At 42.1% G+C, this 18,410-nt stretch overlaps 1 protein-coding gene across 6 annotated transcripts in view; it reads right to left on the bottom strand.

The window, feature by feature from the left end:
* Window positions 1-424: 424 nt before the first annotated feature.
* The window catches only part of RIPK1 (receptor interacting serine/threonine kinase 1), a 29,551-nt gene continuing 11,565 nt past the window's right edge, over window positions 425-18,410 (bottom strand). For 4 of the 6 annotated variants that reach the window (XM_061590811.1, XM_061590801.1, XM_061590827.1 and 1 more), the window contains exons 7-12: window positions 13,016-13,092; window positions 12,423-12,513; window positions 9,525-10,142; window positions 7,905-7,973; window positions 4,858-5,004; window positions 426-3,399 (exon numbers count right to left, since the gene is read on the bottom strand). In XM_061590811.1, the coding sequence (XP_061446795.1) occupies window positions 3,104-3,399; window positions 4,858-5,004; window positions 7,905-7,973; window positions 9,525-10,142; window positions 12,423-12,513; window positions 13,016-13,092 (1,298 nt within the window). In that variant the 3' untranslated portion in view covers window positions 426-3,103. Of the gene's footprint in view, window positions 3,400-4,857; window positions 5,005-7,904; window positions 7,974-9,524; window positions 10,143-12,422; window positions 12,514-13,015; window positions 13,093-18,410 lie in introns of all 6 variants that reach the window. The other 2 variants (XM_061590837.1, XM_061590845.1) reach the window with 2 other exon arrangements.

Raw genomic sequence — 18,410 nt, 5'->3', positions numbered from 1 at the left:
TGTCCCTCGCCTGTTTTAAACTGCAGGAGAGCCGCTATTGCCTCCTTTTTTTCTGAGAAACAAGGCCGGCCCTACTCTTATTACGCAGGGCGAGGCGGCCGATTTGGGTATGCTCTGTTTATTGTTTTATTTATTTCTGCATGTTTATTACCAGAGAGGGGTAGAGATGCTTGTGGGATTTTCTGTCACCAGTGCCAAAAAATTTAAAAAAACAACGTGGCTGGCCTTGGCCACAGGACACCTGGACCGGGAAGAGACGATTGGAATGCCATTTCATTTCCTTGCTGACAAAGCAGACAGACGTTTTCTTCCTTGTCTTCTAATACTGGAGCTCATTATCATCCAAAGAAACTGACTGGCGATTTAGGACAGAAAAGAGGATGTACTATTTCACATAATATAGGATGACTTTATTGAATTCATGGCCAATGGTTTTGAAAGATTAGTCAAATTTGTGAGGAGAGAACTAATTGGTGGCTGCAGGAATAATCAAGGTTAAATGGAGCCTCCATGTCCAAATGCAGTGTCATAATACAATTTACTGGGTGCAATTGTGAGAGGTCATTTGTGCCCTGCTAGTAAACTTCCTTGAGCCACATTTAGCCTAATCCAGCCAAGTGGATTATAGTGGTTAGTGTTGGATTAGGACATGGAGACCAGGATTCAGATCCCCCCTCAGCCAAGAAGTACCCTGGGTGACCTTGGGTCAGTCACTGCATCAGAGCCTAATCACTGTATCGCAGGGTTGTTGCAAGGATAAAATAGAGGGGCGGGGGGGAGAGAGGAGTCCTTTGGAGGACAGGTGGGATATAAATGAAATAAATAAATCTATTGCATTTGTGCTCGTTGGTATACATGGCCCAATCCCCCCTTTTTCCTCTCACAACAATCCTGTGAGTTAGGTTAGGCCGACAGTGACACCCAGTGCACTTATTGGCTGAGTGGAGATTTAAACCTGGGCCTCCACAATCCTAGTCTGATATTCGTAACTACTACCCCACAGTGTTTCTTAGTTTATTAGCTCCATAAATATTTTTTTATAACCTGGTTTTCTACAAAAGTACATAAGATGGCTTCCACAAAATCCACACAATATAAAATAAGATAAAAATACAACCAGAAAAACTAAAAACAAAACAAATGAAACAGCAGTTAAAAACAGTTTTTAAAATCGTTTACACAATAAAAGATTGGGAGGCATTGGATTTTGCGTTCCTTCTCTCATGTGGCTCACATTTCTCCTGCCAGCCTTTATTGGGTTCTTTCTTAACCAGGATTTGAGGCTGCTTCCATAGTTGAGAGAGAACCTAATTATCTTTAACTGTGGTTTCTGTTTGTGCAGTTGAAATTGCTCAGGGAGATTCTTGTGAGTGATGGGATGGGAAATCCTCTGGTCTCCTTGCAACCATGGCTAACATACTGAGAATGACACAACTAGAATGGTTTTGTATGCCTTTTTAATACATACAATTCACCCAACATACGAGTTTGTTGGCAAAAAACACTGCCATTACAAAACCTCCTATTCTGGCTTTTCTAGAATGATCCTGCTGTTCTTTCCTTTGCAAAGCTCCTGCTGCCATGCCAAGCCAGATTTGAACTGAGAGGTTTTGCCATGGATTTGGCAAAATATGAATGGGATACTCACATATCTATGGTGCAGCAAGTCTGACACCCACAAAACCAGGGGCAGAGGGAGGGCTGATTGATCTTCATGCTAACAGCTATTAGTCCAAAAGAGAACAGAGACTAGCACAATCCCTGCAATGTGCACAGTACAAAATAATGATCATAACTCTGAGCTACAATTATCAACCAGACCAAGTCTGCAATCCTGTACACATTTTCTTAGGAGCAAGCCCCATGAACATCTGTGAACTTTGGCCGGATCAAGCTATAGATCTGCACAGATGCATTTTTTTAATCAATCAAAAAATGTCAAGGCAAGCAAGAGGGTCACCATCCCTGATTCTGGGCTGCTGTCATAAAACTGTTTTGTCTGAATAACAAGACTTTCCTTCTGCAACTGCAACACCGGTCTTCTGTGTGGAACTGTCATCCATCCTTGTTGGGCCCTATCAAGAACTGATGGGATCTCCTTCACTGCCTCTTTTCCTTTCACAGATCCATCATTCAGCTGTTGTGTGCTGGTACTATGACTTGCTTTCTAAGTGGGTACAGGCATATCAGTACATGCTGTTGCCTATGTGCCTAGCCCTAGGCACACTGACCTCATTCCCTGCCTGCCCCTCCCTGCTTCTATTGCAGTTTCTTGAACGTTGCTTAGTCCTGCATGACCTCCCTTTCTCAGCAGGTGTTCTAAATTTCATGTGGCATTTCAGAATATCACAAGTATATTTGCCAAGGGAAAGCTCCTCCCTGCTCCCAATAGCAAAAGTTCTGCTTTTCTGGAAGTCATAGGCAGTTGTAAAGCCAGTCTCTACCTCATTATTTTCTCTGATTAGATATAACGTAGCACATCACACATGTTCTGCTTGTTATCTGCAGGGAAATACCATGTGCCACCCTCAGTATTGTTCCCTTTCTGCAAAAATGGCCCCTAGAATCAACACTCATCACTCCCTGTCAAATGCCAACTCCTCCCAATGAAATTACCATAAACAGTAATGGCAGTAGTAGAGCTAGTAAGGACAGTGTTCCTCAATCTTCTTGCAATGTGCTAGCACAAGTAATTCGCTATTTAAGATTGATATACACTGTCATTTTTGTATCTAAGAAATATTTTTTTACTTATAATCCAGGGGAACAGTCTTACATTCATTTATATCTATATATTAATTAAAATTATACAAATGCATCAACAATTCAACATGTTATAAAATATATATAAGTATATTTTCTTGGCATTGTTTCAGAGAGCATGGCACTGCTATGGAAACCCAAATGTGACAAAGCAAAACAATAAAAAAAAATTAAAAATCCATCTTTGTATTTTCATTATTCTGCTTGCATAAGCGTCTTTTAATTCTGGCAGCATCAGAACTTTAATAACGGCTCTCAACATATTGTAAAGCGAAATGTCCCTGTTTTCCCTTGTAGAAAACCTCCAAATTGGAAGAATGTTCCTGCTGTTTTATTGGTCTCATTTGTTACTCATTTCAGACTCCTGCCTTATTTTGACTAGGAGGTCTCTCCTCTTGCAAGCAGAGAGGGCTCTGGCCAGCTTTCCCACAGTTGCTCCTTTGCTTCCTTCCTTCATCAGCCACCTCTGAAACATTTGATAAACTTTTTCTTTTAGTCCATCCCGTTCATAGTCATGGTCAATTTCATCCACTTCTGGGTCACTGAAGCCCAGTTGACGAGCACAATGCTTCCAGTGCTTCCCCAAATTGTCTCTCACAAGGTTCAGGTGCACAACAGAAACAAGAGCAATGCTCTCTGGTGGTAGAAAAAAGAAAATACAAGTTTTTAGGTCTCCAGTGACAAAATCATTTCTTTTGTTCTTGGAGACAATAGAGAGATTCAGACAAACTCCATCTTGTGTAAAAAGCATGTGTGTGAGCTGGTCATAGAGCCCTGCTAATGATGTGTCCAATGGTAATGATCCATCTTTGTCGCTAGAGACCCAGGTGACCTCCATGGCTAGGAGTGCCTTTTACCAGTTGCGGCCGGTAAGACAGCTGCAGCCATTTCTGGACCTGGATAGCCTGACCACTGTTGTCCATGCACTGGTAACCTCCAGGCTGGATTACTGTAATGCACTCTATGTGGGGTTGCCCTTGAGGTTGGTCTGGAAGATGCAGCTGGTTGCAAAATGCAGCGGCGAGACTGCTCACTGGGGCAGGGTATCACCAACATGTCACCCTGCTGCTGAAAGAATAGTGCACTGGCTGCACATTTGCTACCGGGCCAAGTTCAAGGTTCTAGTTTTGGTGTACAAAGCCCTATACAGCTTGGGACCAGGATACCTGAAAGACTGGGCCAATCAGAATTCCACCTCATCTGGAAGTGCTCTGCAGATGTACTTTGGTGCATACGTAGAGCCCCTTCGCATGATGACCAAATGTACGACTGGTGGGATGTGTGACCAGTGGGTGCGTCATCATCAGTGGGCAGGGCAAGCTCATGTGCTCCAAAGGCCCCACACTTGTGTTTTTAATGAGTGTGGGGAGGGTGTGTGTCTGAACATAACTTGTAGTAAACAATACATAAGTTGCTCTATCACGTTTGTGTCCTGCCCTGCCTCCAAGAGGCACAGGTTGGCATACTATTTTCACAACAACCTTTTGAAGTGGATTAGGCTCAATTTGCCCATCCATGGTTGCGCAGGTGTTTGAATCTAGGCCTCTAGGATCCAATCCAACACTCTGTCAACTTTGCCACACCACTCTAGCTCTCACTAATTAGCAACAGATTGGCAGTCATACTGGAAAACCCATGATTTGACACATGTATTTTTTAGACTGGGAAAAACAATGCTGGCAATACATTTCTTCCTATTGAAGTAAGGCACTTATTTATAAAAATGTGTGTGAGTGTGTATGAGGGCGATGGAGAGAGAGAGAGGCTCTAGCATGAAGCAATAACATCACTATGCACCATGGCCTAAGAGGCATTGAATTATCACTAGTAGCATCCAAGCAACCAAGCCAGAATCTTCAGGGGCAGAATCCCAAAGTCTCACTGCAAAATATGAGTTCTGTGGAGATTACCAGCATCTCTGTTTCTACAGATAAATTTTTTAGAAAAGTTTAGGCATGAAATATCTTACTTTGGTAGACCTCTGTTCAATTCAACTCTAAATCTACCCTGAACAGAGTTTCAAAGGAAAATTTATGAATTCAAAAGCCATTACTATCTCATTAACGAAGGGGGGGGGAAAGCTTTTGCACTTACCAAACAGTTTATGGTAATCTGCAGGATTATAGCTAGTATCTTCTGGAGCACTGCTTATTTTCTGAGACTGATGTCCAATTCTTAAGACATTGTGGGAGCCTATTTGAATTCCCTTACTGTTAATAATGTTGTAGCTTGCAGATTCTCCTGTATTTAATAGTTTTTAAAAACATGCATTTATTAGAGCAAATATAAAACCACACAATATGAGAGTGGGGACAGAGCAAGTGAATTACTGATCAGTGTGTTTAGAAATATTTTAATTTTAAAATAGAAATATTAATACAGCAAAAATGCATTATTTGTGTACTGTGTTTATATACTGAGTGGTTTCACATCAAGGAAGGCACATTTCATTTTTAAGAGTTTACATAACAAGGGCAGATTTACACAATCATGCTTATTTCTTAGGTTGGTGACTGATACAGCCAATGCTCCAACAGTTCTTTGATATGACTTGAAATCATAAACTTTTGAAAGCCTGACTTGTGTCAGTTGGATCTGCAGGACCAAGAGGTGACATGATAAAAGCATGCAAAATTATGCATAGCATGGAGAAAGTGGACAGAAGTTTTTTCATCCTCATAACACTAGAACTTGTGGACACTGAATTAAGCTGAATGTTGGAAGATTCAGGAAAGACATAAGAAAATATTTCTTCACACAGTGCATAGTTAAAGTATAGAGTATGTTCCCACAAGAGGCAGTGATTAGAGCCGGATCCAGGCATGCGGGAGCCCTTAGGCATCAGCTTGCCCTGGCCCCCTGGTGGGTGGGTGTGTGCACATGTGCGTATGCGTGCGCGGCCCCCCTACCTGTCTAGTCTTTACCATTGCCCTTAATGAAGATGGTGACCGTGGTTTCCCTAAGGGGAATGAAGCCTCCGCCACCATCTTTGTTGATTGCACACGTGCGTGCTACGCGTGCACTTCTCTGCCATCAACTAAGATGGTGGCAGCGGCTTCAGTACCTTAGGGAAGCTGCAGCCGCCATCTTCATTAAGGGCAATGCTAAAAAGCCGGCTGACAGGTAAGTGGGGAGCGTGGGGGGGCACGGATCGTGGAAGGGGAGCGGAAGGCCCCTCAGGGGTTCCTGTAGCTCCGGGGCCCTCGGGCCAGTGCCCAACCTGGCCGCCCTTTAGAACCGGCCCTGGCAGTGATGGCCACCAACTTGGATGGCTTTCAAAGATTAGACAAATCTGTGGAGGATAAGGCTATCAATGCCCATAATCAGAAGCAGTATGCTTCTGAATACCAGTTGCTGGAAACTGCAGGCAGGGAGCATACTCATGCTCAGCTCCTGGTTGTGGGCTTCCCATGGGCATCTGGTTGGCCACTATGAGAACAGGATGCTGGACAAGATGGGCCAGTAGCCTGATCCAGCAGGATCTTATGTTCTTAATAAACATGCTCCCCAAAAGGAAAACATGTTGGCTCTTCCATACAAACAACATTTCCAAAATGTGAGAATTGAGTCTTTTAACTACTTTTTAGTCTTTTAACAAATTATATAACTACTAGATAATGTAGTTGGAACTTTGTTAAGTGAATGTGACTGTGTCTGGTTGAGATATCAAATCAGGCCAGCCACAGTTTCTGGAACTCTAAAACTCTAGCTTTTGTATTATGGAAGGGGAAGATACTACAAAAGGAAATCTCAAACTCTCAGACTTGGGGCAGTCATGTAGGAGGGGCAGAGTGCAGGGCCCAGTTCTATGATCCAACATTGTCTATGCTCTTTGCACCCTGGGCCCCTCCAAAAATCCAACTACTGTGCCAAAAAAAACCCAGGTCTGTGATCAGAAGCAGCAAGTGGGACCTGTAACAAAACACTGCAGTGTAGAGTTCTGTTCTGGATACTAGTCAAACTGCCATGCCCTTTTCCAGGATACTACATTTCAACCCACCTAGTTCAGCAATCCTTGCTCACTGAACATGCTCAGTCCTCAATGAGCTTTTCCCGTCTTTATAATATATAAAGGTTTTTTTGTACTCCTGTAAAACTTGAGGTTCCCTGAGCCTGCAGATGCCTCCCTTTTGTGCACAGATGGCATCATTTTGGCTACGTAAGGATCCACATTCAGAGAATGAGTTCACTATTTGAGTATTACGATGACAAAGGAAATCATTACCATTTATGCCCTTATTTTACATAACATTTCTGGACTTCCATGTTTTATTCCCTTGGTTAACAAGAAATGAGGTAGATCACCCTAAGGAGATGCAAAAAGGGATAATCTCATGTTTTCTCTGATCCCTTCCCAATCACGGTTTGTTCTCAGACTAAGGGCTAAACTAGATGTGAAGTTACATGCACTGGTTTAACATGCTTTTTACAGTGCAAAATGAATCGGCTGTGTGGGAGTGATAATGAATGGGTTCAGAGCAGTCATGGAGGAATCTAACCCTTTCTTCTCCTGCTTCAGTCCTGAAGAGCATCCCATAATATTGAATATAATGTAATTGCACTAGAAATTATTTTAAACAAAAAGTCCAGTATCACCCTTGTTAAGCATTAAACAATCTGAGAGCACAGGGATCACAATCGTCCTTTGATTTGCTGGTATAAACAATTTTGCAGCCTTTAGAGCAGGGGTGGCAAACATTTTTTTGGCAAAAGCGCTGCATTCATCCCTGGAGCAACCTCTGAGGCCTGCATGGAGTTTACTCTACAATCTCATGCACACATATAAGCAGAAAAATGACATGCAGGACATACACAGGTACACAGCCCTAACTTGGTGCAATTCAGCTGGGGGCAGTTATCTTTGTTCATCAAATGATTGATCTGGTGACTGGGGAGGGAGTGATTTGCATCCTCATCCGGGCACTGAGCTTCACTCCCCCACACAAAACACACACACATAGGGGGGCAGAAAAATTGCTTGGGGGGTTGGATCAGGCCTCCAAACTAGTGATTATCCACCCTTGCTTTAGAGCTACAAAATGATATTAGAGCCTTAAGATTCTGGATTCATCTACTGCTCATGTTAGGAGAGTATCTTGCCCACCTTAAGTAAAAACCTGTAGGGTGGTTGTTGTTTTTACCTGTACTTTTTCTCTGTATAGGAGTATGTGCAAAGTTTGTCTTCATAAAAGGGGCTGACTCCACTGGACCTAAACAATTGGATCAAAGTTACACCACAGTTGCAGCTCTTGAAACCTTACTTTTAACTGTACAAAACTTCATTCAACAATTAACCAAGTGATAGGATGGCCATTATGTAAAAAAAGACAGGACTCCTGCACCATTTATAGTTCATATAGAAGATGGAATTTCATCAGATTTTTTTCCACCTTGCTACTTTATAAAGTGATGGTTTGAGAGGTGGTTTTGGCAGAGCATAGGCTGCCAGAAGGAAGTAGTGAGTACATCAGGACCACACTCTGGCCTCCCTCAGGCTCGTGAGAATGGAATCTTCCCAGAGAGACAATTTGGGCTGCTGGTGCTGCACCTGCTGAGTGCCACAGAGCTTCATTTCCAGCCCACAGCCTTGAAGAAGAGTGACAGCAGCCAGAGAGTTCTCACAGAATTAGGGCAGCCCCATTCCTACCTTAAGAGCAGATGAGGAAAAGTCCAGGCTAGGGAGCTAGTGGTACCAGCTCCTGAAAGTAGATCTGAGTATATTTTGCACCATTGGTTAATATTTTAAATTTTAAAATGCCTTGTCAAAAAATTGGTATATAGATGCAATCAATATGATTATGCTTCCAATTTATATTCAGCACAGAGCCAGTGCAATATAGAATGATATCCAGTTAGTGCTCCTAGCGCTGTTGCACTAGACGAAGCACAGGCTAACCAAAGATCAAGCAAGGGAATTGTTGCCAATTCCCATTCAGAACCTTCCAGAGCAAACTTTCAGAGCACACTGGGGGCTGCTGGGAAAAGGCAATTGGCCATGATCCCCTCCTCTCCTATCAATGGCTGCCTCCCACTGAATCAAAAGTCCTTTTGGTGCAAAGACACCAGTTGGATGTCGCCCATTTTTTTAGGGTGCCAGACTATTGTTTATTACCTGATCAGATTTATATCCCACCTCCCTCCAAAATGGAGCGCAGCATGGCTTACAACGATGAGAATAAAATACCATAGTCATAATAGAATTCTTTTTGGAAGTAAGGATGGGATATACATTTAATGATAATGATAATAGCAATAACAACCGAAGCATTTTTAAAACCAAGAAGTAAATTACAATGAACAGTAGCACTAAAACTCTCTGTAGAAACTGAACCATAACTAATACTTCAGGATCCAAATGCCTAGACAAAAGTGACTGGGTTGTCCCACATTCAGTGATGCTCACTGCGTGACCTCAAAGAATTATTTCAGCCTAAGCTACCTCAAAAGGTTTCTGTGAAAATAAAATTGCATGAGGCTGAGAAGAACTGTATGCCCCAAGCTTCTTGAAGGGAGGGCAGGATGAAAATGCCACAAAAAATAAATAGAAGTAATACATAGTAACCTCAAAGCTCCCCAGAGTTTGAATACATTTTAGCTGCTCAGGGTTCATAGAATGGGGTGCAGGACCGAGATATGTTTTATTTTCTTCACTGAAGAGAGCAACCATTATTGCACAAGAACCAATTTACTGCTAGAACTGGGAATATATGCTCTTTTCCCCTGAAGGACTAAAAATAATATTCCCAAGTCTGTTCACTTACCAGTTTCTGAATTTAGGCTTTTGGGAAAATGATATGAATGGATCCGGTTAGATGGATGCTCGACACCAGATTCAGGCACAGGTGGTCTGCTGATGCTACAGGGCATAGCTGAATGTGATCTATAGAGATCTTCTGTGCTTAGGGATGTTCTGTGATTTGCAGCTCCTGGCCCACAGAGCATACTTGGATTCAATGGTACATTATTTTCCCTTTCTGGAGTAGCTCTGATTGGTGATGGTTTCTGTTGATCATCATAAGGGCTCGCACTGATGCTGCTATGACGAACGCCTGATCCAACATTTTCAGATCTCAAGTATGACTTCTGTGTCTGTGGGGTAGCAGGGGCCTTTGCAAATGGATCATAAGACACCTTCCTTCTTCTCTCCTCATCCCACATTTCAGCACTGTATGCCATCAAATAGCTTCCAGGCCTGTCCATCCGGCTGCCATACACATGGTACTTCAGTTCATCATCCAATTTTCGCTGTAAGGTTGGAGGATCCAAAGGGGTTTCACAGCTCTCCACGGGTTCGTTCTCTGAACAAGCTGCAAATGCAGCTTCATTCACAGTGTTGTTGGACACAGGACACTGAGAGCTGTGTAGGGAGCTGGGCTGATCTGCAGAGTGGAAGGAAGATGAGTGATGTGACATTGTTTTGCAAAGGTTTCACTGAAATGTCCTGGGTAGGTTTGTGAGGTACTGACTGACTCTGTTGGTGCAAGATCACAGCTACAACCCATACATCAGTGATGGGGAACCTGTGGCCCCCAGATATTGTTGGGACTACAATTCCCATCATGCTGACTGGGGCTGATCAGAGTTGGAGTTCAGCAACATCTGGAGTGCACAGGTTGCCCATCCTTCCTATAAACATTCACCTACAGCTCCACTGAACTCAATTAGACTTACTTCTGAGTAGATTTGCACATAATTATGCTCTAAGCCTGAGAAACTCATTGGATTGGTATGTTGTTTTTTTAAAAAAATACTGGCCCTCTTTCATAAGAACATAGGAATCTTATGCAGTCAGCCTATTTGTCCATCTTGCCATCAGGCAGCAGCACTCTAGGGCAGTGGTTCTCAAACTTTTTTGGTTCGCGGCACACTGTAAAACATATAAAAATTTTCTGGCGCACTTTGTGTACAAAATTAAAAATATATTAATATATTTTAAACTATGAATAAAAATTAACTATAGAAAACTATTACTTACCCTATACAAATGGGTTTCTTCTCATTTTTAAAATATACTTTCATAATATTTGAGGCACACAAAGCCACCACTTAGGGCACACCAGTGTGCCTGGGCGCACCGTTTGAGAATCACTGCTCTAGGGTCTTAGGCAGAGTTCTTTCCCTTTACTACTATCTGATCCGTTTAAACTGGAAATACCAGAAATTGCTGTACTACTGTGCCACTGAGCTCTGCCACTGAGCTCTAGCCCCCTGCCACTGTTTTCCATGGCCCAACACACAATAGATGAAGGTTTTCCAAGCATGAAGGTAAATGGTGGGAATATGACTTGCACAAACCATAGTTTCCTTGCAATCCAAACCTGGAAATCCACTTGAAACTATAGTTTGCATGCAAACCAGGAAGTCTGAGAGGGAATTGGGAGCACACAAAAGAGGAAGAATGCAACCGCAAGAGTCAGTCCCGATTGTGATACATGTAAACTGAGCCTATGACTGTCAGTGGAATCTACATGGAACTTCTGATTGGCTAATCATTCCAACCAGTCAAAGTAAACACAGCTTGCCATCCTTGGTATTATTATTTATTTAGCTTTTTAAATGCTGCTTTTCAAGCCAAATGCCCACCAAATGAAAAATAGAATATTAAAAGGGGGGAAAAGTACAATAAAAGGCCACCAATCAATCAAAACAATGTAATATTGCAAAATCACAACATGGTAGGACCAGAAGAAAGCCTTCCCAATCCAGAAGATTAAAGACCAGCCTTCCATCCAACACACCTACAAGTCAGAAACTTGAAAGGACAAAGAAATGCTAAATGTCTTACCCCAGTTAGAAGAAATAAGGGTGTTCTCATCACCACCCCATTCTGACTGTTCAGGGGTTTAGGGAGAACAAGTTATCCGTGTAAATAACTGCCAAAATACATTTTAAAAAACACTTCTAATATTTATAATTGCTACAAGAAGAAAGAGTCCAACATCGTACCTCATGTCTTCTAGGCAAATGGAATCCCCCAAAAGCTTAGGGTAAAAAGGATGTGTGTTCCTTGCCCTTATGCCAACCCAACAAGATGACCAAAAGGGGACTTCTTCAATAGTGATCCACCTCATGCCTGCTAGTGCCCTCTCACGTTTGCTGGCAAATCTCCATGGGTGGCTGTGAATTATAGGCTAAGATCCAAAGGCCAATAGCCTTGTGGTAGCTATTCAGAGGCTTTGAGTAGCTGCCACTGGCAGTAAGGGACAGGAGTAATAATTGTGAGAAGTGCAAATGGATGTTCTCTTATTATTGAAAATCCTGCTTAGGCCCTGCTCCTTCCATGCTGAGTTTCCACCAGGCATTGTCTATTTGCTCTTATGTCTGTGCAGGTAACTTTATGGTGTGTGTGCGCATGTGCATATGTTTTTCAAAAAAGGAAACAGGGTGATGAATTCTCCACCCCAAATTGACTTCATCACTTGCTATCATGCAATATGTAGAAACTCTAATTTTAAACGTAAACCAGTGTGTGACTAAATCTCCAGGTCTGATTTGATTTATTTACGAAGTAGAGAATGAAACTATAATCCTGTCATTTACTGGTCTAGCATCACTTTGGGTTTCTTTGCATTCACGTCCTTATTATCACAATGAAATGTGCATTGCTGCACAAAACAAGGAACAAAAAAAAGAATGTACTCTTAGGTAACTGAAATTACCCATTCGACCACTATTTAGTGGCTCTGCTACAGCATCTACTTGAAGAGACTGCATCCTTTTTACAAGTTCCGTTGGTTCAGGGTACACCTCCTGTTACACAGAACAACAAATACATGATCAATTCATATGGAGAACTGAAACTGAAACGTTGCTTACGTTGCCCATCAAACAAAATCCTGACAGACTGTAAGACTGAGGATCTCAGGAACCCTGCTGCACAGGGTTTGGGGACCCAAGGAAACTGACGCTTATGGAGGTTTACATCTACCTGGTAAAAGCAGACCAAGGGAGAGTTATGTGTCACTGCACAGCCCACAGCCCCTTTCTACCTGCATTGCCCATTTACATGAGTAATGTGTGAAATGGACTATCATTGTGTACGCTTTATGGCACAGAATTATAGAACTGGAAGGGACCGCGGACGTCATTTAGTACATCCCATCTCCTGACACTGCCTGCTCTGCTGTACAACAGCTCATACTTTTAGGAAGTTTTTTCTACCTAATGGTTAGCCAAAATCTGCTCTCTGCAGTTTCTACCCAATGATTCTAGTCCTTTTTCTTTTGTCAATCATAAATGTTTGATCACTTACTTTTATCTTTCTCACACCATCTTCAACATACTTTTCGAAGTTCTGTTGGTAAAATGGCTTGTATGTTGAATAGATTTCTGTAGTAAAGAATTGGTAAATTAGTAAAAACAGTCTAGATGAAAGCCAGATTCTTATGTTATTTTCACCATAACCTTAAAAGAAAAAGTTACATGAGATTAAGAGCAGGAATGCTTTAGGTTGTAACACGTTTGCTCTTGAGTTGTGTTACTCTGTCCCTGTGCCCCTAAAAAAACACAATTTTAAAAATAAACTTGTTCTCCCCTAAAAGTGAGAATAGACAACATTTTGATCAGCAATAGCCATATTGGTATGATCACCAATAGACAAACTGATGGCCAGGGACATTGGTTAGATACTATATTACTAGTGGCCTATACATTATGTGTTATGATCCAAGGGCTATGCCAAATCTGCACATTTAGCCACACTGGTAAGAGTTTCAGATCATTTCAGTGAGTATGAAAGATGCCTTGATACAACTGTTGGGGACCTGGTGGATTTGTGCAAATGTTAAAATATCTGTATGCAGAAAACTTAGGCTGATGACCATGAGGCCTTTTCAGTGTAGCACCATCCTTTTCCTCTCTAGGATGGCTCATTAGGTTCTTTTTTACTGCTTTTAGACTGATGGTAATTTTTTTGGGTCATATCTAATTAATTTATACTCACAGTAGACCAATTGAAATGAATGAACCTAAGTTAGTCATCTCTATTAATTTCAATGGGTCTACTCTAAGTAGGATTAACAATGGATACAGCCCATTATTAGTAAAAATCATAATAATATTTTATTAAAGACTTTGGCTAACTTTAGTGCTGATTCCTTGATGCCACTGTTGATTTATGAGTGTTTGGTGGCTTTATTTAAATTTATTTAAATTTTATTTTATACCTGTGAGCTGCCTAGAATCTTGGCATAAGTCAAAGCATGATACGCAAGTAAGTAAAATAAAAAGGGAAAACCCACTACCACCACCGCAGGCTACATGAGACTGCAGTAACACATATGACTGCATTTGAGTAACTGTATGCAATCTGTGGTATTTTATTCCCTCAAAACCATTCTTGAGACAGAAAAAGCGCTTCCTAACAGGGCTTGTAGCTGGCAAAGGGGACACTGATCCCCAACCAGCATCTGTAGTCCTCTGTTCAAGAGAGTGTGCAGATTTGGAATGTTTTCCTCACTTTCTCAGGCTGTGGCCCAGTTCTCTGAGATGGTCAACCTCTGTCACTTTCTCAGGCTCACATGAGTGAGTGTTCCTACAAACAAAAAAATCCTTGAACTTGGGAGCAATCCCTCATGTGAGGGAGAAAGGTATGTTAGAACTTTTCTCCCTAACATCTGTTTTTCTATGTGCAAGGAGATATACATGTTTGTGTTGAACGTTCAGTCATATGGGTCCCCCTTTGCAGTGTGAAGTGGTACAGCCCAGACAAAGCTTTTTCCACCTCAATAAGGCCTAAGCAAATTTAGAATTTCCAAATCCCCTTGCAGAAGGACAGGCATGGAGCCACACATACTGGGAGAAGTGGAACCCTGTCTAACCTCAGCACTATTGGAAGGGAGATACCAGGGAACAGCCTACGACCAACGCTTTTGCCCTTGCAAGGCGGGTGATCTGGAAACCCTCTCACACGTCCTTTTTGTTTGCCCATTATACTCACATGAACGTTATAAACATATTACTCCAATTACAAAAAAGTATCCCAATAAATCTTCTGAGTGTTTGCTACTTTATCTCTTGAATGGCTCAAACAGGTCCCAAACGAGATCTGTTGCTAAATTTATTTATGCAGCCCAACTTAAACGGTCAAAATCTCTTTTTTGAAACCTCTACTACAGCTTTTATCCTCTTGTCCTATTTTATTCAGATTTATTTCATTTTATCCACTGTACTATTTTACATATGTATTTTATATTCTCTGTATGGGTCTTTGACCGCAATAAAAATATTTGAAATTTGAGAAGTGGAACCCACGTGTGCCTTTCCTGTCCTGCCCTCCCAGGCTCTACAAAAGCCAGGGCTTGCTTGCAAACCACACTTATGAGAAATTAGAAACTACTGGCATAAAAGGCTGTCTCTCCCTCTCCTCAAAGCTGGATCTTGAATTGGCACAAGATATTATGAAGTGGAAATGAGGTAACTGAGTCCTGAAGTGTCAGAATATAAACTGTATCACTTCAGAATCACATTTTTTTGAATACTTCCCTGTGTTTTAAAAGCACATCCAATCAAATACAAAGCTAGCACAGAAGGAACAGGGCAGGACTAGAACCTTTCTTCTGTTCCTCTAGTTCAAGGGTGGGCAGACTTCAGGATTGAGGGACAAACTTTGTTTTTCACTAGAACCCAATAGTCCACCAACTAAAGCCTGATGGAAAAGACATACACTATCATCCACTTAATGCATTCAGATTACTCACATATAAACAATCATACAAGGGGCAGAGGGGGCATGTTATGAAGCCCCGCCTCCTTCAGCATGTCACTTTCACCCTTCCACGGGTATGAGGGTAAAGGTCTGAAGTAAAGAGTTTGTCTGCTCCAGGAGGGTCCCTTTGTGATTCAGAACCCTGCGCGACTGGGATTCTAAATAACACCAGCAGCCTTCACAAGGAGGCTCCGTGCTTCAGATCTTCAACCTGAAATTTGTGAAGGGCTGTAAACAGGATGAAAGTGATAGACCTGATTGAGGCTTGCCAGCACGCCCCTGCCCCTCTCCCCTTGTGTGATTGTTCACACACAAGTAATTTAAATACCCAACTAGGGCTTTAGAATCAAAGAATTCTGATCCCAGGATTTGTTTTGAGTACCAGAACTGAATGGAGCTCCCAGTGCTTCCACACAAAAATCCAATCCTGGTACCGTAAATGTTCTTCATTTAAGAACATAAGAAGAGCCTGCTGGATCAGGCCAGTGGCCCATCTAGGCCAGCATCCTGTTCTCACAGTGGCCAACCAGGGGCCTGGGGGAAGCCCGCAAGCAGGACCCGAGTGCAAGAACACTCTCCCCTCCTGAGGCTTCCGGCAACTGGTTTTCAGAAGCATGCTGCCTCTGACTAGGGTGGCACAGCACAGCCATCATAGCTAGTAGCCATTGATAGCCCTGTCCTCCATGAATTTGTCTAATCTTCTTTTAAAGCCATCCAAGCTGATGGCCATTACTGCGTCTTGTGGGAGCAAATTCCACAGTTTAACTATGCGCTGAGGAAAGAAGTTCTTCCTTTTGTCTGTCCTGAATCTTCCAACATTCAGCTTCTTTGAATGTCCACGAGTTCTAGTATTATGAGAGAGGGAGAAAACCTTTTCTCTATCCACTTTCTCAATGCCATACATAATTTTATACACTTCTATCATGTCTCCTCTGACCCGCCTTTTCTCTAAACTAAAAAGCCCCAAATGCTGCAACCTTTCCTCATAAGGGAGTTGCTCCATCCCCTTGATCATTCTGGTTGCCCTCTTCTGAACCTTTTCCAACTCTATCATATCCTTTTTGAGATGAGGCGACCGGAACTGTACACAGTATTCCAAATGCAGCCGCACCATAGATTTATACAACAGCATGATGATATCGGCTGTTTTATTTTCAATACCTTTCCTAATTATCGCTAGCATGGAATTTGCCTTTTTCACAGCTGCCGCACACTGGGTCGACATTTTCATTGTGCTGTCCACTACAACCCCGAGGTCTTTCTCCTGGTCGGTCACCGCCAGTTCAGACCCCATGAGCGTATATGTGAAATTCAGATTTTTTGCTCCAATATGCATAATTTTACACTTGTTTATATTGAATTGCATTTGCCATTTTTCTGCCCATTCACTCAGTTTGGAGAGGTCTTTTTGGAGCTCTTCACAATCCCTTTTTGTTTTAACAACCCTGAACAATTTAGTATCGTCAGCAAACTTGGCCACTTCACTGCTCATTCCTAAATCTAGGTCATTAATGAACAAGTTGAAAAGTACAGGTCCCAATACCGATCCTTGAGGGACTCCACTTTCTACAGCCCTCCATTGAGAGAACTGTCCATTTATTCCTACTCTCTGCTTTCTGCTTCTTAACCAATTCCTTATCCACAAGAGGACCTCTCCTCTTATTCCATGACTGCTAAGCTTCCTCAGAAGTACTTGGTGAGGTATCTTGTCAAAAGCTTTTTGAAAGTCTAAGTACACTATGTCCACTGGATCACCTCTATCTATATGCTTGTTGACACTCTCAAAGAATTCTAATAGGTTACTGAGACAGGACTTTCCCTTGCAGAAGCCATGCTGGCTCTGCTTCAGCAAGGTTTGTTCTTCTATGTGCTTAGTTAATCTAGCTTTAATAATACTTTCTACCAGTTTTCCAGGGACAGAAGTTAAGCTAACTGGCCTGTAATTTCCGGGATCCCCTCTGGATCCCTTTTTGAAGATTGGCGTTACGTTTGCCACTTTCCAGTCCTCAGGCACGGAGGAGGACCCGAGGGACAAGTTACATATTTTAGTTAGCAGATCAGCAATTTCACATTTGAGTTCTTTGAGAACTCTCGGGTGGATGCCATCTGGGCCTAGCGATTTGTCAGTTTTTATATTGTCTGTTAAGCCTAGAACTTCCTCTCTCGTTACCACTATTTGTCTCAGTTCCTCAGAATCCCTTCCTGCAAATGTTAGTTCAGGTTCACTTCCACTGTGAAGACAGATGCAAAAAATTCATTTAGCTTCTCTGCAATCTCCTTATCGTTCTTTAGTACATCTTTGACTCCCTTATCATCCAAGGGTCCAATCGCCTCCGTAGATGGTCTCCTGCTTTGAATGTATTTATAGAATTTTTTATTGTTGGTTTTTATGTTCTTAGCAATGTGCTCCTCAAATTCTTTTTTAGCATCCCTTATTGTCTTCTTGCATTTCTTTTGCCAGAGTTTGTGTTCCTTTTTATTTTCTTCATTCGGACAAGACTTCCATTTTCTGAAGGAAGACTTTTTGCCTCTAACAGCTTCCTTGACTTTGCTCGTTAACCATGCTGGCAACTTCTTGGCCCTGGCGGTACCTTTTCTGATCTGCGGTATGCACTCCAGTTGCGCTTCTAATATAGTGTTTTTAAACAACTTCCAAGCATTTTCAAGTGATGTGACCCTCTGGACTCTGTTTTTCAGCTTTCCTTTTACCAATCCCCTCATTTTTGTAAAGTTTCCTCTTTTGAAGTCAAATGTGACCGTGTTGGATTTTCTTGGCAATTGGCCAGTTACATGTATGTTTAATTTAATAGCACTATGGTCACTGCTCCCAGTCGGTTCGACAACACATCTCAACCAGGTCACAGTCCCCACTGAGGATTAAGTCCAGGGTTGCCGTCCCTCTGGTCGGTTCCATGACCAACTGGTATAGGGCATAGTCATT

The sequence above is a fragment of the Rhineura floridana genome, chromosome 1, assembly GCF_030035675.1.
Source record: "Rhineura floridana isolate rRhiFlo1 chromosome 1, rRhiFlo1.hap2, whole genome shotgun sequence".
Taxonomy (NCBI): Eukaryota; Metazoa; Chordata; class Lepidosauria; order Squamata; family Rhineuridae; genus Rhineura; species Rhineura floridana.
This window is presented reverse-complemented; position numbering and strand designations above follow the sequence as displayed.